This window comes from Zeugodacus cucurbitae, chromosome 4 (genome assembly GCF_028554725.1).
Source record: "Zeugodacus cucurbitae isolate PBARC_wt_2022May chromosome 4, idZeuCucr1.2, whole genome shotgun sequence".
NCBI classification, from domain to species: Eukaryota; Metazoa; Arthropoda; class Insecta; order Diptera; family Tephritidae; genus Zeugodacus; species Zeugodacus cucurbitae.
The window spans coordinates 9113536-9140116 of NC_071669.1; the positions used below are offsets into that span (position 1 = coordinate 9113536).

At 34.0% G+C, this 26581-nt stretch overlaps 2 protein-coding genes across 7 annotated transcripts in view; one reads left to right on the forward strand and one right to left on the reverse strand.

The window, feature by feature from the left end:
* LOC105208946 (centrosomal protein of 135 kDa) overlaps window positions 1-26581 on the reverse strand; it is a 36853-nt gene that overhangs the window by 6441 nt on the left and 3831 nt on the right. The gene's annotated exons all lie outside the window — the stretch shown is intronic.
* Window positions 9826-24723, forward strand: Fbn2_0 (uncharacterized). Of its 6 annotated transcripts, XM_011179046.3 has the most exons (7): window positions 9826-10023; window positions 12381-12825; window positions 22103-22583; window positions 22800-22959; window positions 23020-23197; window positions 23268-23961; window positions 24505-24723. In XM_011179046.3, exons 3-7 carry the CDS (start codon window positions 22141-22143, stop codon window positions 24527-24529), a joined length of 1500 nt encoding a protein of 499 aa, XP_011177348.1. In that variant the 5' UTR covers window positions 9826-10023; window positions 12381-12825; window positions 22103-22140; the 3' UTR covers window positions 24530-24723. The 6 variants fall into 6 exon arrangements, with proteins under 6 accessions (XP_011177348.1, XP_011177324.1, XP_028901181.1 ...); XM_011179022.3 differs by lacking the exon at window positions 24505-24723 and having other exon boundaries at window positions 23268-24133; XM_029045348.2 differs by lacking the exon at window positions 24505-24723 and having other exon boundaries at window positions 12388-12825; window positions 23268-24133.

The following is a 26581-nucleotide window of genomic DNA, read 5'->3' on the forward strand; positions in this document are numbered from 1 at the left end:
TATAACCTTAATGTTTCTAGCAAACAACCCGGCTAAAAAGAATTGTAAAATGTTTTCTTTTTTTTTACTTACTTTTTCTTACGTCTTTAGATTTGCTTAAACACATAGTTACTAAAAGAAATGCACCTGTGAAGGGTATATTAGCTTCGTTACAGCCGAAGTTAACGTTTTTTCTTGTTTTACCTAAGAACTATAAATTACTGCAATTTCGAAAATTTGATATTCTAAAAACTAGAAATACTCTTTATACTAGTGATAAAAAAACTTTCAATCTGTCCAAAAAATAACGAATATAGCAATTACAATAAAGTTTTAAAATTATACCTCTATTGGATATGAAAATTAAACAATTCAACTATCTAATGTGTCAATCAATGCTTTTTGGCAAACAACCAAGGTATAAACCAACGTCAATGCTATAAAATTATGCGATTATACAATTATAAATGGGAGCAAAGACAGTTAAATGCAACACCATTAACAACAGTTACAATGCAGGCACAATTGAATGCAGAAGAAGCAGACAAAATCAAATACGAACAAAATAAGCGCAAATCACTTGTAGGAAGTACACACATTTAAGGTAAAGGTAATTTAGCATGGCAAAAGTTATGCGAGAGTTAAATTTCAATTGTGTCATTAGATGAATGGATACATAAAATTACCCACACTTCACTGGTTGTAATGGCAGGGGGAAAAGATGAAGTGAAAATATGACAAAATAAAATTCAGTGCCAGTGATGTTGTTTGCTTTTGTTTTTTTTTTATTTTATTTTTATAAGTAGTTCACGAAAATTGCACCGCACCCACTTTGAATGCTGCTAACAACAAAAGGTTATAAGGCAGAAAATAGATATATTTTTGTAAAACTGTGTTTACTATGATCGTGACAAAGGGCGCAGCTGGTAAGCTGGCGCCGGCGTTAGGAGCTGATTGTTATTACATTACAGTTACTCAATAACAAAATTCACATACATTAAATTTTATATATTTATTTAAGTGGAGGAAGTAGAATAGTAAATGGCAGAAAGTTATAATGTGGAACGGTAGTTTGAGTATATTATAAATCGGTCGAGAATTACAAGGCTTGCAGATAGGCAGATGTGATTCTGATTTTATAGGATAGACTACTGATTATTAAGATATTTCAGTAAAAGTTTTAGCAACTTGGTTTTCGCTTAGGCATTTTTATATTAAATAATTCGTATGTGTTATAAGAGGTCATTGAGAACTATAAATAGTGGGATCTAGATTTTTAGTAAAAAGTTAAGAGTAATAAAAAATGATTTTTTTTTTTTAAATTTAGTTGATATATAATTTTTTTGAAATTTCAAATTTTTTTTTCGAAAATTCAAAATTTTTTTTTCGAAAATTCAAAATTTTTTCCAAATTTTTTTATTCGAAAATTCAAAATTTCTTTCGAAATTTCAAAAAAATGGTTCGAAAATTTCAATTTTTTTTCAAAAATTTTCCAGAATAAAGTTTGTTTTATTCAAAAGTAAAAACGTTAAACTAATCACTGCCAAAATTTTACGCAGATAGCTTTGAAATACAATGTGTTATAAAACCACAGTCATCGGGTATAAACTACCAACTTTTAATAAGTTTTAAGATTTTTCGACGTTTAAACTGAAAATCATATTTGAAAAAATACATTTAAGAAACTGCAAGCTAATAGCTCTAAGATGTTGAAAATTTCATGAATATATCTTTTAAATCAGTAAAGTTTTTGATACTTGAATAAAGGTCTTTGATATAGAAACTTTTCAAAAATTGCGAATTTTCTCGAGATATGATGTTTATGTGTTTATGAGTTCAGGGGCAAAGGAGACTGAAGACAATGTAAAATCAGAAAACAAATTCAAAAATAGCTAAACGAAAATATTTATAAATAAGTTATTTTTGGCGATAAGTTAAGTAGCTGGCGCCGATAGGCTTTTTGAAATAATATTAGAATCATACTCCAATCGATTAGTTGAAATTATGAGTTTAATTTAAGATGAAACTTCTGAAATATCATCGAAATATATATCTATATGATTTATCAAACCCTACATTTATCGCCTATAACATAAAAGTAAATCGGTCAAACATTTAGCAAAGGTAAATACGCAAAAGTTCAATATCAAGGTGAGTTGAGGCCAAATGCGGGCTAACAAACCGTAAATCAAAAGCACCATTTATTGGCATATGTGGATTTCACTCCAAAATTATGCTAATTACATTACAAATCGGGCAAGAGTTGAAGAGGTGTCACGCATGGTTAGTTACCCATTCAGTGAAAGACAAGCCAACGCACATATCCGCCCTCACTTGTCAAACGTTGTGTGTAGTCTATATACAAATAGAGGATTGAATTAAATTTTAGGCTACAGGTGAGTGAGCATTTGGTTCGGTCAATAGGCTTTAGGGAGTGTGTGTTCGTGTAAAGTAGAGCATAAAAACAGGCGAGAGCGGCAGATAGAACATGTTATATAGGGAAATATTGTTTCGAAAAAAAAATTAAGGCACATTAATATTTATAAATTAATACAATTTTAACAAAAAAAACAAATTTAAAAAATAAAAGAAACTCGGCCTAAACCTTCCAGTATATAATACAATTTTTCGCTAATATTTACAAACTAAAAACAAAAAATTGTTTTATGGTCTGCGCCCGATTTCCATTGCAAGTACTCATTGACGAAGTGATATCACACACTGCATACTCACAATAATCGACAATCACTATTTCCTTTTGTGCTAATTCGCGCGTATGAACTCATATATATATTGACATTTTTGTACTGTCTGTCACTCATGCTTACAATTTAGTAACTAGCAAAAATGGCGTGGTACGCATGCGGCGGTGTTTGTGCCTTGAATTATGTCAAAGACATGCGCAACCATTTGCAGTGCAGAGTTTACATGATTTTTATTATTTGTAATTGTACTATTTATTTTGATTTGCATTTAAGCAAAGAGGGCATTGCACGAGTACTCACACTTTTCATAACCTTTACAGCTTTGCTGTTGTTCTTTTTTTCGGTTTTTTCTTGGCAATGTAAATGACAGGTTAATTTAAAACCGGAACACAGCTGTTAAACTTTTGCTATACCTTGTAATTAATTTAATTTCCTATGTTTATTTTAACGTTTATAAATCTTGTTGGCTTTGTTTAAGTTCAAGTACGTGAGTACATTATTTGTATGTGCTTTAAATGAAGTGATACATTTTTGAAAAGTCGTCGTGGTTGCTAGTTAGTATAGCTGCAAATGAACAAATTTAAAACATTGAAAATTTCATGAAAATGTACGTTATGTTAGTGAAATTGTAGACTTTTGAAAAAAGATCTTTGTTTTAAAGATTTTTTCAAATTCGTAATTTTTTTCGAGATATCGAGAGATAGAAAAAAAAAGAAAAATTCTCCAAAAAAATTTTCGGCGCAGCCAGAATCGAACCTGATGAATGGAGGGTACGATGGAATAGCGAACTTTGGCCAGCTAATTCAAGGCGAATATGCGGTGCGATTTATCAAAACCCAAAGTATAAGATGACTAAAATGGATGACTCAAGAGCCCAAAAAAAGGTATTGGACACGAAAGCATTCATCGGCAGAACAAGAAGAATCTGAAGAAGCTCCGACTGGGAAACTAGGGAGAGACCGCAAAAGACAAAGTAGCTTGGAGACGTAGAGCCAAATGATGATGATGATCGATAGATATTTATTTTATTGGTAGAAGAAACCAGAAATTTATACGATAGATACAAAGCATGTAAGTAATTTGAATATGATAAACCTGACGAGAATTACAAGATTACTAGAGAGCGTGTTAAGAAAAAAGTATGCTTATGTTTTGAGTAGGTAGCTATGGATATTTCAAAAAATATATTTTTCAAAAATTCAAAAATTTTTTTGGAATATAATAAGTTATAGGATACATATGTGGAGGGTTTAATTTGCTTACTTTTCACGTTTGGTAAATTTTTGCTGTTTTTAAACGTTTTTCACGTTTTAAAAACTGCAAGTTATGGACTTTAGGAGGTTAAAAGTTTCACAAAAATATAATTTGAATTGGAGAATGTATAGAACTTTGAATTTAGGTTAGGTTATATTTTGCCTGATCTTTAGCACGAATGCGATGTCGATTATTAAATTATCGATAATATTTATGTCAGAGAACTTCACTTAAACATCTATATGGATGGCTCGAAAATGGATGATAGAGTTGGTGCAGGGATATACTGTTCGGAGTTAGGCTTAAAACATTGAATGAACCGGAACATTGCAGTATATTTCAGGCATACGTGTTTGCTATTGGGAAAGCCGCGGAGCTAGCTTTCAACGCACCAACTCTAAATTAAATGTCTACGTAGACAGCCAAGCAGCAATGAAGGTAATAACCTCGTTTCGAATAGTGCCCAAAAGTGTTTTGAGAAGCAGTGGAGAGTGTCGCCAGAAATATCCGGCAACACTTCTACTGGGTGCGAGACCACAAGGGCATCGAAAGCAACGAAATCGTAGACAGGATTGCCAAGATTGGTGTACAGCTGTCACCCAAAAACGTGATCGACATTGGCATACCCATGCATTGTCTGTACGACGATATATACAGCTGCGTGGCAAGTAGAAGCAAAACGCGTTGGAAGAATTTGTGAAAAGAGGTACATTGAAAATACACAACTTTCCTACTAGCACTCGATAGAAAAGGGCGTAGGTCATCGGTTGGCATGCTCACTGCTCACAGTCTAGTAGCGGCGCACGCATACAAAATGGGGTTGTCAGATCGGGAGGAATGCAGAAAGTGCCAAGAGCAGTGCACCAAAGAAACAGCTGAGCATCTCTTGTGCGTTTGTCCTGCGCTAGCAAGACAACGCTTTAGGTTTCTAAGGGCCCCGAAGTACGATAAGTTGGAGGAGGCCTCATAATCTCTTAAAATTCGCGACAAGCGCTGGCATCTTAAACGATGGCTACTACTCAGGTAGTACGCAACGGCCTCCATCTGGTATCGCTAACCTAACATAACCTATGTCAGTGAACTGAATCGAAACCGATCATCTACACTATGAAAAGAAGTTGAATGAGTTTTATCAGGTCGATCTGGTGAACTCGGTTCTACTTAGCTGATGGTAGAATAGGTTATAAAGAAGAAGTTACTCTTTATGGATATTTGGAAAATAAGATTAAAGTAGTTAGGGAGGACTCGAACAACTTTGCTTCGGCGTTTTTTGTACATTGAAGTTTTTTTTTTATAACAGCGGTTACAAATGTCGATGAGCCTCAGCCGCACTTTTCTTGGTATTAAAAAAGAAAAGAAAAATTTCCCGCAAATGTCGAGAATTCGGCTCAAAAAGTGACATTTTCAGTTGAGAATAAGTTTGGGATGCAAACAGATCTTTACAAATATTTAGTTGGATTAATGTTGACACAAATGTCCAAGATTGATATAAAACGATTAAATCGATTTAATCGACCAGTGCTTGACCCTAGAGACATCTATTGGAAAACGGCGGAAAAGCGGCAAAGTTGTAGATCTAATATATCTATATTCAGTTGAACTTCCCTAACTCGAACTCTTGAATTGGCAGTAGAAGTCAAATTTCATATAAATTACCTTCCGCAACTCCAAAGTCTCTTTGATTCGAAGTTGTTTTGTGGATTATAATGTATAGGGATTCGAGTTAAGGAAGTTCTACTGTAAATTTTTAATGTTTTGGAACCTGGATTAAAAAGGAGGCATGGCAGACAGAAAACTACATATGATGCTTATAGGAAAAAGTGGCCCGAGAGAACATGTTGTGGCGCTGAAAATTTCATGGCGCTTATTATAGTGTGAAGGTCTAAAACTAGTCCAAGGATGATAAGAAGAGCAGAGAGCGGTATTTGACTCAAATTATCATTTATACTGTTCCCATGCCCCATTGATACGAATGTCAATGTATGAGATTTTTAAAATAATAATTACCGTTATATGTGCATAATGTAATTTGTTGCAACGAGCGCTATATCATTATTCGAAAAAAAAATCGTTTTTCTTTTAAAACCTCTTAAGTCAACGAGGTCACATTTTACTCCAAAACACCATGCATTCAAGGACAAAGCAAAATAACACCTACCTTTTAATTAAGCGGAAAAAATATTTCAAAAAGTCGCAGCGAAAAAGAAATAATATCAACATAAATAATACAACTAAATAAACCTGTAATTACAGTGGCAGAGAGCGAGGAGGTTGCAATGACAAACGAGTTTGCAATAAATTAAAAGCTAATATATTTCACTTTAATGTATGTATATATATAAAGAAAAAAATATATATATGCATAAATTGGGACGAAGAGACGCTGAATTCCCAACTTAATTTTTCAGAATTCATCAGAAAACGCATTATTATTGGTTTCGGTAGGTTGCTAATACCAATATGTTTGTATGTATATATACAAGCTCACCAGCAATAGTCACACGACCATTCATTCATGTCGTCAGCAAGTCAAATGTACATTTCTATATATAAACTCATATGTATATTTAGTTGAGTACTATGCAAATTATCTATTTATTTAACTTTAGTATAAGAACCATGGAAATGTGCTGCTAAATGAAAGGTCGCACATTGTCGATATGCCAAACACGTTCTTCAATGCCAGCACAAAGCTAGTACGCACACACATATTTATACATATACAGACAGACATATTTTCGAAAATATAGGTACGTCCGTAAAACGCAGTGAGTCAAGGGGATATGCAGCCGTAAATCCAAGGCAACCACAGTCCATTGAAAGCGTTTAATGTTAAGCACAAAGCTAAATACAAGTTCTACAAAATGTGTACTGTTGACTGGTGTGAGCAGCAACGCTTTGCACCGATTGCAGATGGTAAAAACTCCTTTTCAATGCAATTTCAAAAGTGGCACTTTTAATTTTTATACACATTTTGCTTTCATCTTTCTCGCAGCAAATCATATTGTCCGAGATGCTTTTCATTCTTTCGTTGACTTTTATGCAAATGTGCTAATTACGAAGGTAAATAAAAGCCGTAATATTATGGGCGAAAAAGTCACGCATTGTACGAGTATTTGTGTATGTGAGTTCGTATGGAACTTACAGCGATTTCGAAGATAAATATAAAGTTCAAAAACCCCAACTAAAGTTACTGCGTACAGCAGAATAAGTGGACAAGTAACAATTACTTGTTAAAATTCTTTATGAATAATTAATAAATTTGAAGACAATTGCGCTCAAGAAAGACCGACAACTCAGTAGTGACGTTTGAGAGTAGATTTTGTTAGATATTAGAAAAAACAGCTGACTATTAACTCAGAGCTATTTAATATAGCTATATATGGAAAGACACAAGAAGAGTGAGAGAAGGTCACTGTCTAATTGGAAGACACGCCTATGGACTGGGGATACCATACAATGAATGTAGAAGCTGCCAAGAAGTAGAAGAAGAAGAGACTGCTGTAGGAAAATAATAGCAACAATCGAACACGGCTTTCTCGACGATATCTCGGAGGTGCAACACAAGCAACTTTTTAGTTGATCAACTTCATATAGATTCACATTTGGCCTCCTAAAGTCCTAGGTGCGTCGTCTGAAATCCATTATATGTACCTACCTACCCTACTTTACTATATACTATAGATCTCAGGACTACACTATACCATATAATATATTATCTCAGGAACGATTGAGCTCTCTCGTTAACAGTCAGTTCTCAGTTGACAATAAAATCTAACGATCCACAATCTATTAGATCCGCAATAGAAACTAAAAGTAGCTGGAATTATAATAACTTCTTGAAAAATCCATCAGCCGTTCATAGGCGCCTGGTATGACCCTCAATTTGTCGAAGAATATCCAATAAAACTCCACAAGAATTAAAATATTGTATGTGTTATTCACTGAACATAAAAGGTACTGACATCCTAATATTTTAGGAGCAAATAACAATACGAGGTTACTAGAGCTGTAACAAAAATCTTCCGAGTCCTTAAATACCTTACAACTATGCATGGAGTCGAATTAGCTTCTGCTTGGCAGAGCTGGTTCCACGTCACACTCTTCATGAGAGAGTCATCGTGGTTATTCTCAAAAGTTCTCTGCTCATGAAAACGATTTTGAACATGTCTCGCCTGTTAAGCTATGATAGAACTAGACATGTTTTGAAATAATTCTTGAGTTCTAGCTCTCTTCATGAGATGGTCATCGTTGTTACTCCTAAGAGTTCTCCACTAGAGGAAACAATTTCGAACATGTCTCGTCCGTCAAGTTATGATAGATCTAGATATCTTCTGAAACAATTCTTGAGAATTTTTGTTTCAAGTTATTGGAACTTTTTCAGATAAGTTATTGATAAGCCGAACATTATTTTAACTAGCGCCACGTATCCCTCCTTCTGGCAGTTTGGCGCCAATTGGTTATACCAAGCGAAGTCAGGTCTCTCTCCACCTGGTCCTTCCATCGGAGTGGAGGTCTCCCTCTTCCTCGGCTTCCACCAGCGGGTACTGCATCGAATACTTTCAGAGCTGAAGCACTTTCATCCATTCGAACAACATGACCTAGCCAGCGTAACCGCTGTCTTTTTATTCGCTGGACTATGTCTATGTCATCGAATAACACATACAGTTCATCGTTCCATCGTCTGCGGTATTCGCCGTCTAGTGCCGTCTCATCGGATGTTGACATCGTCCACGCTTCTGCACCGTAAAGAAGGACGGGAATGATGAGAGACTTGTAGAGTTTGGTTTTTGTTCGTCGAGAGAGGACTTTACTTTTCAATTGCCTACTTAGTCCATAGCAACACCTGTTGGCAAGAGTGATTCTGAGTTGGATTTTCAGGCTGACATTGTTATTGCTGTTAATGCTGGTTCCCAGGTAGACGAAATTATCTACAACTTCAAAGTTATGACTGTCAACAGTCAACAGTTATAACTAGCATATACCAATATAACAAATACAGGGATCATCTAGATAAATATAAATTATAAGTCCGTAGACCAAGAATGACGATCAAATCTGGAAAGGACTACGGATGAAGATCAATAATTTAATTGATTTACAATAGGAGTTTCTCTCACAAGATCATTGAAGTGTATTAGAAAACCTGCTAAGAGCCCAAGTTAACAAATTTTATTCAAAGGGGCAGAAACACCTACAACGTCTGAAAACTGTGCTCCCGCATATGACTTAACTACCGGAAAATATTGTGCTCTCGTTTTCTACCAACATGCAGCCTATAAATACAAATTTGCATACGAAACTAATTTACAGTAAACGACCACAAATAAGGCTTACAAATTATGCGTAGCCAACAACAGAAGTAACAAAGTAAATATATAGCCAATACGGCCAAAATATGGTGAAAATAGGTTTGTATTTATGAAATAAATAGATTTACGGTAAGCAATGACAACCAGGCAATAAAAATTAAAACAATCATAAAAAATAAATATAACCATAACAACAAACAACGGACGAATTGTTGACAAGCAAACAATAAACGCTGAGTAAAATACTTTAAAAGAGTGAAATGAGTGAAAAGTCACTCCTTGAGTAGAGTTGTTAAACAGAAAATAAAAATTCTGAGTGTAATTTGAAGTGAGAGTTATTGGAAATTTCTTTGAAATAGTTATTAACTCAAATCATTATAGACGAAATACAATGAAGCATATGGAAACTAAATAAATTTGAATAAAAAAAACACATAAATTTGTATTTCCACTCGTAAAATGCTCACAGCTGATTGGAAGTCAATTGAGCGTAGCGGAAAGCATGTAAGTAAATGAGAGCGTGTTTGAGTGCAATGCTGAGCGTTGACTGTAAATGCTTCACTACTCGCCGGGCAAACAGATCAAATTCGGCGCTGGTGGCTTACGGTGGCGTGTGGCTCGACTTGCGGTGTGATTGACGAGTATATATTTTGTTTGCCAGCAAAGTATTTAATTTGGCAAGTGAACAATTTTAATAGCGCGCAGTGGCAGGCAAACATCGTTAAAGATCATAAGACCAACGGGGACTGTGTTGGATAAAACATCAGTTTTCGGTATAAAAATTGTTTTGTAAAACTATACAGTTATATATAAAGTATAGTTTATGAGTTAGAGTGTATCTTGGTACAAGTGACCTGTGTCGTAATACAAATTATATTTGAATTTTAACCAAATCATCTCGAGCATTACCCAACTAATATGATTAAAAGCTAAAATATATATTTCTGTGTCAAATAAATAAATATCAATCAAATTTTAGTGTTACGTTGCTAAATTAGACCACAATATGCGGTGACCTCGAAAAGCGTAACAAATCATTTGTGCAAGTGTTGAAAAAATAATCGCATCAAATTTGAAACTGCAACGAATTAAAAGGCGCAAACGCCTATTTTGGAATTCACCATTAGTTGCGATTTGCATGGCAAAGCTATTATTAACCTTGAAAAGGTTCAATCGCGTATATTTCGTATTCAAATTTAAAACAGTTTCGTTGTGGAAAAAGAAATAAGAAAAGTAAAATGAAGAAATGGTAACAAATGAAGTGTTGAAATAAAATAAAATAAAAATAAAATAAAATAGAATAAAAAAATAAAATAAAATAAAATAAAATAATATAAAATAAAATAAAATTAGAATAAAATAAAATAAAATAAAATAAAATAAAATAAAATAAAATAAAAATAAAAAAAATAATATAAAATAAAATAAAATAAAATAAATAAATAAAATAAAAATGAAGAAATGGTAACAAATGAAGTGTTAACGCGCAACAAATCAATAAGAGATCATATTTGGAAAGGCATACAATGAAATTGAAATAAAATAAAATAAAAATAAAATAAAATAATATAAAATAAAAATAAAATATAAAATAAAATAAAATAAAAATAAAAAATAAAGTAAAATAAAATAAAATAATATAAAATAAAATTAAATTAAAATAAAATAATATAAAATAAAATAAAATAAAAAAATTAAAAATAAAATAAAATAAAACAAAATAAAATAAAATAAATTAAAATAAAATAAATAAATAAAATAAAATAAAAAAAATAAAATAAAATAAAAATAAATTAAAATAAAATAAATAAAATAAAAATAAATTAAAATAAAATAAAATAATATAAAGTAAAATAAAAATAAATTAAAATAAAATAAAAATAAATTAAAATAAAATAAAATAATATAAAGTAAAATAAAAATAAATTAAAATAAAATAAAATAAAATAAAGTAAAATAAAATAAAATAAAACAAAATAATTAAAATAAAATAAAACAAAACAAAATAAAATAAAATAAAATAAAAAATAAATTAAATTAAAATTAATAATTAATAAAAAATGTAAATGTGTGTGAAAAAATAATAAGAAATTAATATTTTTTCTCAAGAAATAAATATAACCGACTTTAATAATGAATATGAGATGAAAGTGAGAGAAATATGAGATTCCAGTTCTATTTGTAGACAGATCTCATAATATATTCCAAGTGAATGAGATGATGCCTCAATTGTTTTGAAAAGAAAAAAAAGAGTTCTGGATGAGTTTTGTGTTTTTTGAAATTGCAACGTTTTTGTGGATAATCGTGGATATCTCATATTTTCATAAAAATTTCATTAAGCTACCCATAGGTTTCAAAGTTGTTACAATTTACGAACGTGTGGGTCTAAGGAACTTATTTTTGGAACAGACTGATATCGGTTTTGAAATTATTACAGAAAAACATTCAAAACCTAGAGACTTTTGTGAGTTTTTCAAATATCAATTAATTTTTGTCAGTTTGAAGCATTCAAAATATGTATCTTCATTATCAAATATTAAAAAAAAAATTAAAAAACTTTTTTTTATCCAGAAAGTCATACATATATAAATTATAATATATATAACAGGCCTGTAACAATTCATTATTTTTCCAATAGATGATTTTTTATATAAAATTATAATAAATAAATAATAAAAAAATTAAATATAAATTTAAAAAATATTTCTCAACAAAAATGTACTTAACAAATTCAATTCATCGGCTAATTATATGTTTAAATTCCCTTCAAAATATACACAAGTTAAATAAAAATAATGCCTAAATGATTAGAAAACGAATTCATTAATTGCGGTTACATTTCAAACAACACCAATTCACACAAAAGTATTCAAGCTGGTCAGTCAAACAAACAAAAAAAGATCGATTGTGGCTGAATAAAATAAATAAAATCGACAATAAAAGATAGAAACAATAAAAACGAGCTGAAATTCAAGGCCATAAAGAGGAGTTGCTGATGCTGCGTCTGATGCCGCTACTTATTAATTAGTTATCTGTGAAGTTGTTGCTGTTGCTTCAATTCACACAGTCACTTTTCTCTGCTGCATATCATCTTATGTTTACCTTCTTTATCATCTTCATTTTCTACCAGATTTCAGCTACCTGTGCGCATTCACTTCATTCTTTGCCTCATACAAAGTTTATGAACTAAGCGGCTGTCAGCTTTCAGTGTATTTGTTGTGTAGTGAACGAGTTGAATAACCGTCTGTTAAATGTAGTGAGTGTTGTGCGATGTGCTGTGACTGTATAGGCAATACCTTGTAGACATTCAATATCATGTTCCATAAAAGAATAAACTAAATAGTGACATTGTGAATAAAGAACTTCAAGAATGTGCGCTCACAGGTGTGTGTAGTGTCGTGAAAGTGCTAAGCGAGTTATTGTTCAAGTCGTCGAAAGCAAAAGAAATGCCAACATTTTGTTCTAAAAAGTGAAATTTCAACGGAAACGAGCTAAACACTAAACTTTGCGGAGAATAAATATAATTTGCAGAACTAAAGACACGCAATATTCGTTGGTGTTGGAAGACTAAAAAGGTAATGGAAATTAGTTAAGTAATTAGTGGAGTATAATTGCTTTAGTTATATAAGCTGCTTTTGTTTACAAAATACAACTCAGTAGTGATATTCTTTCATAGCGATGGATTTAACGTAGAAGAGTATAAACTAAGGCTCAACTAACACCGATTTAGTCAAGACGTCTTTTCTTGTCTGACTCTAGCTTCATATGCGACATCCCCACACAGAAGACGACGAGACAAAAAACGCATTCTCGCTTGGTGTGGGCTAGAAAACAAAAGGGTTTTTGTGTCTCATTAGTCACAGACGTTTTTGTCTAATCCGGTGTGGGTTGAGCCTAAGTTCGCCTAAGTTCTGCTTTTCATACTTTTAAATTCAGTGTAATAACGACAATGTTTGACGGAAGAATAATTATAACAATTTGAATTAAAAAATCTTCGTTCATAGTTAAGTTAGTTGCCTAATATCAATTATGACCTTAGCAGAAAATTCTGGAATTGTTAGGGTTTTTATACAATTTTTGGTCTAGAACCCATTACCGAACTGTAGAATTAAACATTATCATATACCTACATCTTGAGAACACTGTTTAGTGATCTATCGAAAAACCGATTTTGGTAGAGCATACTTTTCGAACTTTCTTTCAAATTACAATAAGTTATCTTATTATTTTCATATATATTTCAAGATTGTTACAGTATCCGACTCATATGAGTAAAATATGGAGTATTTCAGTGACAATAGTTTCAGAAAGTTATTTTTGAAACAGATTCTGAGTTTTGAAAATACATTTTTCTAAGCAAAAAACCCCTGAGATCAATTTAAATGTATAGAAATGTAAAATAAATTTGATTATGTCTACGCTAAATTTTTGATAGTGATAAATTTCTAATAGAGTTTTCATAGGAAAGTGTGATATTTATTAAAAATCTTCCTTCAGAGCTTCATTTGACTTTGAACCCAGATATAATATATTATATATAAAAAGTATTAAAGAACTGACTGAGAGACTTTAATACTATTCGATGAGTAGTGGTTTAAATTTTCGATTAAAAGTATCCAATAAAATATTATATCCAAATATAATTCGACCCTTCGAAGTTGATTTAAAACTCGTTGAATTATTTATTGATCATAAAAGCTCAGGATGACCACCAAAAAAAGAACGAAGCACGACCAAGAATATGATTTAAAAGATTCTTTGAAGTTAATTTAACAGTCATTGAATCTGTTTTTGTCGTAAAATCTCAAAATGACCACCAACATAGAGAACGACCAAGAATGTGATCTAGACATATATTAAATTGAAGCTCAGTACTAATACTGCTTATTTGAGAAAAGAAAGGTGGCGATCTCTCATTTGGAACCAAAAAACATAATTCAAATAGTTTTGTGGTATGCTCATAAACTGAACTGAACTGGAAACCAATTGTGAACTCTTCGACCAAATTTGTGAAAGTAATATAATACATATATACATATTTCCAACTGATATTCAAAATGACTAAAAATATTTTTCTGCTCTTAATCGGAATATTAAATATAGAATACAATATAAAATAGAAGTGGGAGATTCCAGCTTTGGTAGAACTAAATACTTGAAAAATCAAAACACAAGAATCCAAACTCAGCCACGCCAATACAATAAAAACACCAAAACAGCATGACATTATAGTTTATCTCCTCTAAATAACCCCCATAAGAGCATCATTTCAATTGCATTTCCAACATCCCAACCGATTTGTAATGTTATCCTACACATCAATAATAACCACAATATTGCGCAAGCAACAAATAAGGCAAACGATGGCATTAGTAACCCACTAAACCAAAATAAGGCAGCATGCTGTTGGCCTACAATGCTGTATAACTACACCCCGCGCCGCGTACAAATTAAAAATAAATCGCAATGAAATAACAAATAATTACAAGTAATTTTCACAACTTTTCCAGCGACGACAACGACGTAATCGACGGCTTTTAATGATAGTTGCAACAACAACAAAAAATACGCTAACAAGCAATTGCAGTGTAGCGAAAATAGTCAACAACAACAATTTTCCAAGTTTCTGCCGGGCAAGGGTGGTTAGTTGACTGCAGCAGCAGCAGTGAGAGTGGTCCAGCGCACATACAAGTCTGTATTTATTTTTATATGTGCATGTGTGCCGCACATGTTGGTGCAACAGCGCATAATTGCAAGCGAAAAGAAGTCAAGCAGGCACGGCTAATTAACCGTTACACCGGGTGTCGAACAGCTGTTTGCAGCATGTTGCAGGCGCAACGAATGCAAGCCGAGCAACCGACGAGTGAGTGAGTGAGACGCTCGCAATCACGCCAACAAATGCCGGTTTTTTGTTTACAAAGCGAGTGCAGCACCATGGAGTTGTTGTTATTATTGTAGTATGAGCCAGTGCTGCACTCGTTGCCTTCGTGCGACACATGTGGTGGTTGGCGGCAGGCGGCTTGCTGCTGCTGTTGCCCACTTTCTTGACTTGCCTTATTTATTTACAGTTATGCAATTTTTCTTGCGCTGCCTGCCATTTGATTGTATTTGGCTGTAGGATGATTGTGGATAATGTGAATCATATAGATATGTATGTATGTACTGATATGTCAAACATTCTTCCTGTTACGATTTCAATTTCATTCAATTAATAAACCAGTTAATGGATTTAACAATGGAAGGATGCATATTTGAAATATTTTTCTTTTTAGGAAAATAGTTTGAATTTATTACGGTTAACATTTCTTTGGGGTCGGAAATTTTTTATTAATGTTGTTTTCTTTGGACTTTTTGGAGAACTATTTTTCCCGGGTCGATTGCAATTTAGGGGATTGGAACATTCTAGGATTTTTCTAAACATCGATCATTCATATTTTTTTGAGGGCTAAAATGCTCATACATACGCACTTTACTAGCGATTGACTAGAATCCCTATCGCCCAAAGAAGCTCTCTTGAAAAATATGATTCTGAAGATTGGCCGAATAGCTATCATTTTGGATCAAAATACCAAGACAAATTTTTTATACACTCAAATAAATATTTAATATCACCTGAAAGTAAAATATTCGACTCCTATCTCTGTACTGCCAGAATAAATTGTCGAAGTTAGGTCTTATTTGTGGGCTCTAGATCAACCATTTTGCCATAAATTAGACGACCGAACTTTTGAATTTTTATTGGAAGCATTAGACTTCAAGGTAAGAGTAATAATTACGGATATGTTTTATCGATATCGTGGTGTGTTCAAAAAATTACGGGAATTTTCGTTTTTTCGAAAAAAAAAAATTTATATTTTCACATTTATTCATTCGTATACATTAATTTTGTCATCTTTAAAATAGTCCTCAATTCATATCATGCACTTGTGCCAGTGCATTTTCCAAACGTAAAAAAAATTCTCAAACTCGATTTTTGGTGCTTTTTGAGCCTTTGACTCTTTCAGTGATTTCTCGTATGCTTGTAAAACGACAGCCCTTAATAGTTATCTTTATTTTTGGAAATAGAAAAAAATCACACGAAGTCATGTTTGACGAATATGGAGGCTGGGAGACAGTCATTACAGTATTGTTTTCGGCCAATAATTCCCGAACAAGCAAAGAAGTGTGAGGTTTTAACAAACGAAAATCGCCAAACTCATACCTTAGCAGCTGTCATAGTTTTTATACTCTCGCAACAAAGTTGCTAAAGAGAGTATTATAGTTTTGTTCACATAACGGTTGTTTGTAACACCCAAAACTAAACGAGTTATATATAGGGTTATATATACCAAAGTGATCAGGGTGAAGAGTGGAGTTCAAATCCGAATGTCTATCTAAGGATCGCACTATGAAGGCGCATATTTGGATGTAATTTTTTTTAATTGGGCGTGGTCCCGCCCCCTACTAAGTTTTTTGTACATATCTCGCAAACCAATAAAACTATATAAACCAAACTTTCTGCAGTCGTTTTTTTAGCCACTTCTTAATACAGTCCAAAAATGAAAGAAATCGGATAATAATCACGCCCACCTCCCATACAAAGGTTAGGTTGAAAATTACTAAAAGTGGGTTAACTCACTAACGAAAAACGTCAGAAACACTAAATTTCACATAAGAAATGGCAGATGGAAGCTGCACTCAGATTTTTTTACAAAATGGAAAATGGGCGTGGCGTCGCCCACTCATGGGACAAAAACCATATCTCAGGAACTACTCGACCGATTTCAATACTTCAAAACTTGGTTTGTAATAGTTTCCTTGCATCCCAATGATATGTTGTAAAAATAGGCCAAATCGCTTCACAACCACGCCTACTTCCTATATACCGGAACTTTGAAGACGATATGAATCGTTTACTTTACAATATATAAACTAAGCACTAGTGAAGATATCGGTGCAGAACTTTGCACAAATACTATGTTTATAGTGTGGCAGCCCCATTCTAAAAATCGCCGAAATCGGACCATAGGTTTTTAAGGTCCCATGTATCGAACACAAGGACCTCAGTGATTCTAACCTAATATTATGGTTTCCAACTTTCAATGGACTTTATACAATATATGTGACGAGTATGTGGGTCAAATTGTATATTATATAATATAAATAAAGTTAAATATATAAATTGCGAGAGTATAAAATATTCGGTTACACCCGAACTTAGCCCTTTCTTACTTGTTTACTTCTAACTTTAATAAATTCACCGCAAATAAAACAGAATGAATCAAAATCATTTTTACACTGACTTCATGCCATTTTTTAACTGAGTAATACACTAATATTGTTGTACAGCTATAATAAACAGGTTAACATTCACTACTGTGTCTCTTACAAATAATAATACTGTTTACTTTCGGGTTAATCAAAGTGCTGCCATCATTGATTTATGAAATAAATTAATATATAGTTATCAATGTAGATCAGCCCAAAGCAAACTTAAAGAACTAAAGAATAATATTTAAGTGTTTTCCAATGTCTAGAATCAGAATTCAAGCATGAGAACAGAAACCCAAAAAATTTTTTTTTTTTGTTGACCGGTGTAATATAAATTTGACAATTGAACTCTCCGAATCCGCGGAAATTTTAAATTTTACAATTCCCGTTATTTTTTGAACACACCATATAAACAATTTGATATCCTCAAAAAAGTACAAGACTGAACAAGCGGAATTTGTATAAAATTCGTTAGCAATAACGAAATTTCTAATAATTTCTGTAGTCGCACTTGCCTCACCTTGAACCCCGTAGACATGAATAACACGCACAAATATGTCTGTTTAATAAAGTAAAAGTCGATACAGGTTATTTATAGCACTAACAAGCATACAATTATTTACACATATGATTCTTCAATGTTAGCGATTGCGTGCTTTCGCAGAAATATGGGTCATTCAAATGAGGTCCATGATAAAACCGCAGACAAATAAATGAATACAAATACAAAGCTGTATGTTGCTGACAAGTTCTGTGTTGACTCTACTCGTATTCGCGCACTATTTCAAGCGAACAATGGCAAAGCATATTTCGTGCTGGAAATTGGATATTAAAAAAATTATGAAAAAAAAATTATAAAAAACACAAAAAAAACGAATTGAGACACAAAACATATTCTGCAAAAAATAAACAAAAAAATTTTTATTGAGCATAATGAAATTGCGGTGGCGCATGCCCCGAGTGCGAAATTGATACTTGTAAATAAAAATTGCAACAATAACGACAACAACAGCAGTAAATGCAAGCAACTGTGTGTGTTTTGAGCCAAAGCGCAAAGCAATGCACAAATTGCTGCAATGAAGCCAATAAAGTTATTGCGATTATTGCAAAAACAAAAAATAAAAAAAAACAACAAAATTCAAGTCAAAGCTTGTAAAACAACACGATCGGCGTTCACATTAAGCGTTTTGAAATGCCGCAAATTATGCGTGGCGTTAAGAAAGCTCCATAGCACACGCTCTTGACTGCCTCGGTGACGAGAGTGATTTGTGGCGCTGCAAAGCAATATCCGTTGCGTCGCAATGTGGCAGTCTCATTTTACACTGTGTAACACTTTGACTGGCAGGAAGCTTTTAACTAACCGCTCGCTACCGGCTGTCAACTCTTGGCGTAGCTGTTGCGTTATCTTATTTATTGTGGTTTTTTCGCGTACAGAAGTCAAAATGAGTAGCTCATAAACGGTTTTGAGAGCGATAACAATCGAATTTATTATGAGATTTAGTAATAGTTTCGAATATTTTATATTTGAGTAATTTCACCAACGCTACTTGAGCTAAGTTTGAGTCGGTTGTTGGAGAAGCTTCAAGTGACCTAAAGAGCAATTCTTATGATCTCACTTATTAATAGATGTACACGTATTGGTTCGCTGTTCCAAAAAATTCTATATTGGACTAGTAGGTTTGCATGTGTGTTTTATAACAAAAAGTGGTTGGGTCTAATGGCGATCCGGACAAAAGAAAGTAGAATTCAAAGTCATAACTTCCGACATGTAAAGATTTTTTTCTAACTTGAGATCAAGATCAAATCCAAAATCAATCCTGAAAGTCTATATAGAATTGTCCGTGCTGATAGGAGGTTCTTTGGACGGATCATTTTCGTATAATTTCATTTTATTAGGGTACCCTTGCGAATTTCTATAAAAATCTATGAAGAATATGAATCTTACAACAACAAAAATAAGAATTCAACCACTTAATTTTTGGTAATATCTCTTCCAATACTCTATGAATTACACGCTATGGTATACACAGCTTGAGAGAAAGAAGATTATAAGTGGTTCAAAAGATAAAGACATTCGAATATTGAAGGATAGAAAGGACTAAACTCTCGCCGCAATCTTTGGTGTGCTTACTAGTCACTGTCAAATAGGCACACATACAGTGAAATTAGCTACTTGGAGGAAGGCGTAGAGGAATCATCCAAGCACTTCCTCCTTCATTGTCCAGCATTCGCCAGACTAAGGTTGAAATACCTCGGAAGGTACATCTTCGGTGAACTCAGCGAAAAGACAAGAGTCGAGATAAGCCGACTTAAGGACCTTGTAATAGATTCCAAGCATTTTGTTGAATTATAAGGGTATTGTCGATCTCACAAAGGACTGTCGAAGCTATCTAAATGAGACTCTCTACAGTTGCCGAGATTTACACCTTGACCTAACCTATCAACCAATAATATCCAAAAATATTATTTACATTTTTCAACTAATTAAGCAATTAATCAACTATGCGAACAGATCAAAACATTCAAGTGAATAAAAAATTTCACTTTTTCTCACACATCAAACCACTGTGGTTTGCACATTTTTCGCTTTATCGTCTGTTATGCACATTATAACCCAAATTATTATTACCGGCTTGTGCTCTTTATTGCCATCCTCTTATCATTCATCTCTTTTTTTGGCAACCAAAAACATTTTAGGTCATGGCTAACGACCGGTCAAGCGTGATCTGGCACGATGCGAAAATGTACTGACGTCAGACTGTAAAGAGTCTTGTAAATGTGTGTGGATTTATACGCATATGAAGCTTAATTCTCGTCTAGTCTCTGAGAGACTGAGTTAAACTAAATCCATAATTTTGTGTTAAATAATTTAAAATATTTAATTTACTATATTTTGACCTCATGTCTATTTAACAAAAGAGCATTTTTTATACCCTGAACAGGGTATATTAAGTTTGTCACGAAATTTGCAACACCCAGAAGGAAGCGTTGGAGGCCCTATAAAGTATATATATACATAAATGATCAGTATATTGAAATGAGTCGATTTAGCCATGTCTGTCTGTCTGTCCGTCCGTCCGTCTGTCTGTATATATACGAACTAGTCCTTCAGTTATTAAGATATCGTTTTGAAAATTTGCAGATGTTATTTTATCTTCAAGAAGCTGCTCATTTGTCGGAACTGCCGATATCGGACCACTATATCATATAACTGCCACACAAACTGAACGATCGGAATCAATGGCTTGTATGGAAAACTTCCGCATTTTACTACATAACTTCACGAAATTTGGTGTGAGTTATTGTGCATAGAAATAATTTAATCTCCGAAAAAATTGTTCAGATCGGTTCACTATAGCATATAGCTGCCATACAAACTGAACGATCGGAATCAAGGGCTTGTATGAAAAACTTCCGCATTTGACGTGGTATCTTCACGAAATTTGACAAAGAAATGCACCTGTGAAGGGTATATTAGCTTCGGTACAGCCGAAGTTAATGTTTTTTTTTTTGTTTTATTTTCAAAAGCAAAAAAAAAAAAAAACAAAAATAAAATTAAAAGTTCATCATATATATATACCGTTATATTAATTATATTAATATAATTAAAACACAAAACCCATAACCTGTTTTGTAATAAAATTAGCTACAGTGCGAATGTGTACTGAGATGAGATTACTCATTATGTCTGACTCTATGACTTAATTTAATTTTCGTACATATTTCTACGCATAAGACGCCAAATCATGTTGAGAAAAGTGCAGCATCACTTCGAAAAGTAAATTAGTTCAACTATCACTGAAAATTATTTAAAATTTTCATTGTTGCTGAGTGGTGAGCTAAACAATAGCGTGAAAAATAAATTAATTGAACCATGAAGAGTGCCAACGCCAAGGGCGCATATAGGTAAATGACATAACATAAGACACACATTCACAACTACTTCACCTCAATTTTGATATAGACCCATTTTAATGACAAGAAATGGTGAATTTCTAATTTTGATGAAAATAAGTTCGAGTTTGATGGGGTAAGATTGAAGAAAACGACGATTTTGGAGAAAAATTACTATATTTTCCAACACTTGAGCCACTCAAATCTTGTTCTACCGGTCAGAGAAATACGTTTTTTAGAGATCTGCAAAATAGGTCCCGTGAGGAAATATTATTATCATTCAACAAAAATTTCTATCCTTCGAGTAACCCTTCGAAAAGTTTAGGAAACTTAAAGGGATCACAGGGGGTCAAATATACATAATACGTCATCTAATTCCGTGAATTGAGCCGTGGCGATGGCGGAGGTTTGAGCCGGTGCGTTGTTATGGCGGAAGAACTGCTTTTTTTTCATCTATAATTTCTTATTATAGAGACCTGTGATCCAAACCTGCGAATCCTTTGTTTTTTGAGGGTCTTACGTTTTTAGGAATCACGCTCCTAACAATTGCTGATGATCCCCCGACGTTAACTATCTAAAAGTAGTCAGCAAATGGATTCTAGTAAACTACCATGACTATTTCCTCATCCAGTTAATTTTTTAATCTCGACTTCTAAGAAAAATATCAGAGACTTTTCCTACTACATAAGTCTTCCCTTTTCATTTCAGTCCATTATTATTTAATTAAGAAAACACATCATCCCACAATGAAACGCCGAAAGCTGCTACTCTGTTGGACCGTTCTACACTCTGGTCTCAGCCTAATTGCTTTTCTCACATTACTACTGAGTAAAACAACACAAGCGGCGATTGTACCGCCGCCTTGGAGTGATCCAGAGAAGAATCCCTGCGCTAGCATGCCCGGTGGTTGGCAATTGCTCTATTGGCCGCCACTTAAGCAGTGTTTCAAAATCTTCACAATCGGCTATCCGTGTCCGGAGACGATGGAACTGAGCCCCGCCCCGAATGTGGGTAAAACGAAATCGGCGCGCCTCAATGCACCAGCAGCTGAATGTCGCTGTCCGCCGGGCACCGCGCTAAGTGCGGAGACAAATAAATGTCATGAGATTTTCAAGCGTAGTCCATGCGAACATAGTGCATACTTTGCGCCATTACCGGAGGAACGTGCGGCCATCAGTAGTGGTCGAAGGTGAGTGATTAATATAAAATTTATTAGATATAATCAAGAATATTGGAGATTACATTGCTACTCGGACTGTCATAATAAAGGACCTGTCAATGAACTGTCAAACTTTGTTTAGCTTATGACGTCACAAATCATTGCAATTTTATATCAAAAGCAGTTCAAAGAGACATTTTTTTATTATTTTCGTCTATTATCGTCTCTCTTTTATACAACTCACAGATCCAACAATCGTTGGGGCACTTGCAAACCGGCCAAACAATGTCCCTTGGGCATGATTTTTTGGGCGAAAGATGGCAGATGCTATGCGCAGTACACGAAAGGACCGTGTGTGAAAGGCAAACTACTGATATTGAATGAAGATGGACTGGGCGAGTGTAAGGTAAGTGTAGAGCTTAAAGCTTATGAGAAATATATGACTCTTCTTCGAATCTATTTTTAGTGTGAACCCGAAGGTGAACTGCTTGATTATTTTTACGATCCAGAAGAGACCTGTCACGAGCATTACACCAAAGGTCCTTGCTCAACACCCGGTGAGCTCTTTCTACCTGGTGGACGTTGCGATTGTCATCGGCATTTGCCGCACTACAATGAGGATCATCAAATGTGCTACGAATTGAGTATAATTACGAATAATTCTATCTATTCTGAGTTTAACAACCGCTAAATCTGCCTATTTTATATTTACAGACACACCAGGACCCTGTCCGCCGGGTCACATTTTCAATCTACCGGACAATTTTACGGCCGCCAACACTGCGACAGATATACCGCGTGCACAATGTCAATGCAAAGACGGCTATGTGCCGTGGAATGATGGGCTATGCTATCGGCTGTATACAAGGGGCCCATGTGGACCCAACGAGTTTCTGATTAATGCCACCAATTGTGTGCGCAACTTTTGCGGCAAAAGTCGGCTGTATTTCCCCGATCAGAATACATGCTATCGCATTGGCTCACAAGGGCCATGCTCACTGCATCAGGTGGTCGTGTTCGACTTCACCGCACGACCTTCGGTTGATGGCATTTCTTATAACGGCATATGCGGTTGTTCTGGCGTCATTTGGAATCTCGATCAACAATGTTCGAATATCGATAATGGCGGCACCGAAGATGAGAATACATGCGAATCAACGCCGGGTATGGTCGAATTAAATGGTAATTGTTATAAGTTATATACGAGAGGACCATGTGGACCGGGTCAATGGTTGGAACCGCTCAAAACACATACTCAGGGTCCACAAACACAACGATTCTTGGATACTAAAGCGAAATGTGTCTGTCGGCCGGGCTATACGCTGGCTGAAGGTGATGACGAAGAGGATCAAAATGTAGGACGTGCGCGCATAACACGCTGCAATGCGCCCACAGTGGGATTAGCGAGGTATTTGAATAAACAACGTGAAAATACGAAATTTAATACAAATTTTAATTTTCCCAACTTTCAATTCTAAAACTAACAATGTCTAAGTATGTTTGTATGTATGTAAATATATATATATTAGATTTAAGTCGCTAATTGAAATGCTGTAAACTCTGCTGCAACCAATCCTATTTATAAAAGTAAACTATCAGCTATCCTCTTATATATTTTTCGAATTATAAAAAAAACTCTGTGTTACTCTGAAAATAGTTACTCTACTCAGCTATTCAGCACTTAATTGGGTTCAATTATATGTGTATATAAAGATCCATATGTATATGTATTTAAATCTCTTAATTTTTAAAATGCTATCAACTATAAATGTGTCTAATCGATGCATGCCGAACTCCCTCTGCTCAACTATCCTGCTCTCTTGCCAACTGCTCTCAGCATGCCCGCATGTTTGCCTACATAAACGTAAACTCTTACGTATTATCACTAATTTATAATTATATATAAATTTACTGTTATAAATATTTCTCGATTCTTTTCATATTTTTTTAGATGGTTTTTAGACATTTTCGGTTAGCACGGATAAATCAAACATAATGAAAGACATAAAATATTGTATTAAATTAATTTATAAATTTAAAATAAAAATTTATGTAAACAACTAAACATTTAAGTTCGTCAAGAAATCATATTTTAATGCGAAGTAATAACTAGTAGTTTAAGTAAAGAAGCATTGTTATTGTGTGTTTGAGATTTCTGTGTGCCATTTGAAATAAAATGTATGAAATAAAAGTTGTATTTTAGAATTCTATGCGAATATTTCATATAATCACAAAAAAAAAAAATTATTTGGATGTAATTTTGTTGGGAGAGTGGGCGTGACCCCGCCCTAAATAGTATGTTTGTACATATCTCGTAAACTATTAAACTACAGCTATATAAACCAAATTTACTGCAGTCACTTCTCTTACGTACCCCTTTACACACCATAAAAATAGTTGAAATCGGATAATAACCACGCCCACCTCCCATACAAAGGTTATGTTGAAAATTACTAAAAGTGTGTTAACTCACTGACGAAAACCGTCAGAAACACTAAATTTTCCAGAAGAAATGCCAGAAAGAAGCTACACACAGATTAAAAAAAAATGGAAAATGGGCGTGGCGTCGCCCAGTTATGGGTCAAAAACCATATCTCAAAAACGACTCGACCGATTTCAATGAAATTCGGTATATAATATTTTCTTGACATCCTAATGATACAGATGAAAAATGTACGAATTCGGTTCACAACCACGCCTACTTCCCACATAACTTAATTTTGAATTCCATCAATTCCTACACTTCATAATATTCGATTTTCAAATATCTCCCTTCCGCATTTTTGTCTTTTGAATTTCGCGACTATGTGTAAAGCGCTACAGAGCTCGTATCTGACAGTACCATACATCTTTGAAAGGTCTTGACATAACCTACAAAACGATGCTACACATGATTAGTTTGGATATTGTGTTCAACAGTAACGGAGGAATGGTTTCGACGATTCAGAGCGGGTGAAACCAGTCGGCGGAAAACCTGTGACGATGAATACCGATCAAATCATGGAAAACATCGAGTTAGAACATAGTTAGTCATCGAACTATTTTAAACCATCTGCAGAAAAAAGCTAGATGTTTGGGTGCCGCATGATTTGACGCAAAAAAACCTTCTGGTCCGAATCAATGCCTGCGATTTGCTGTTGAAACGGAACGAAGTCGACTCATTTTTGAAGCGGATGGTGACTGGCGTCGACAAATGGATCACATACGACAATATCAAGCGAAAACGGTCGTGGTGGAAGGTCGGTGACGGCCAGGAAGGTTTTTCTGTGTGTTCGGTGGGATTGGAAGGGAATCATCCACTATGAGCTGCTACCTGACGCTTAATTCTACCGTCTACTGCGAACAACTGGACCGCTTGAAGCAGGCGATCGAATTGGCCAACAGGAAGGGTGTAGTATTCCACCATGACAACGGCAGATGGGGAGATATTTGCCAACATAATATATACATCAGGAACCATTGAGGATAGCGGAATAAAACTTTGCCCAAATACTGTATTTGAGTTGTGGCATCACTTGTGGAAAAATTGTCGAAATAGTATTATAACTTTTCAAGGATATCGAACATGAAGAATTTTGTGTCTAATTTTGTTCAACGAAATCAACGGTGAATCTGTCAGATATTTTAATTTAATGCAGAGAGAATATTTTTCTTCTAATAGTGTGTCCCCTAGCTCCCATACACCTAATTTTTCCGAAAAAAACGATGGACGGTTATACCGCATATATCGGTTAATATGTGAGATATCTTAGCTAAAAAATGAGTGAAATCGGTTCAGGAATTACCTCAGTGCTCTTATACTATATATGATGATTTTCGTTATTCTATTGGACTTTATGCCGAATTTATGGGTACGTTATAACACACACAATCTTAATAAAATATAGTTTTTAGTGCGTTATCTTAATAAAATTTCTTCAATAAATTGCGAGAGTATAAAATGTTCGGTTGCACCCGCACTTAGCCTTTCCTTACTTGTTTTTTTTTTATATTTCTTTATCAAGTACCATATTATAAAATTAAATATC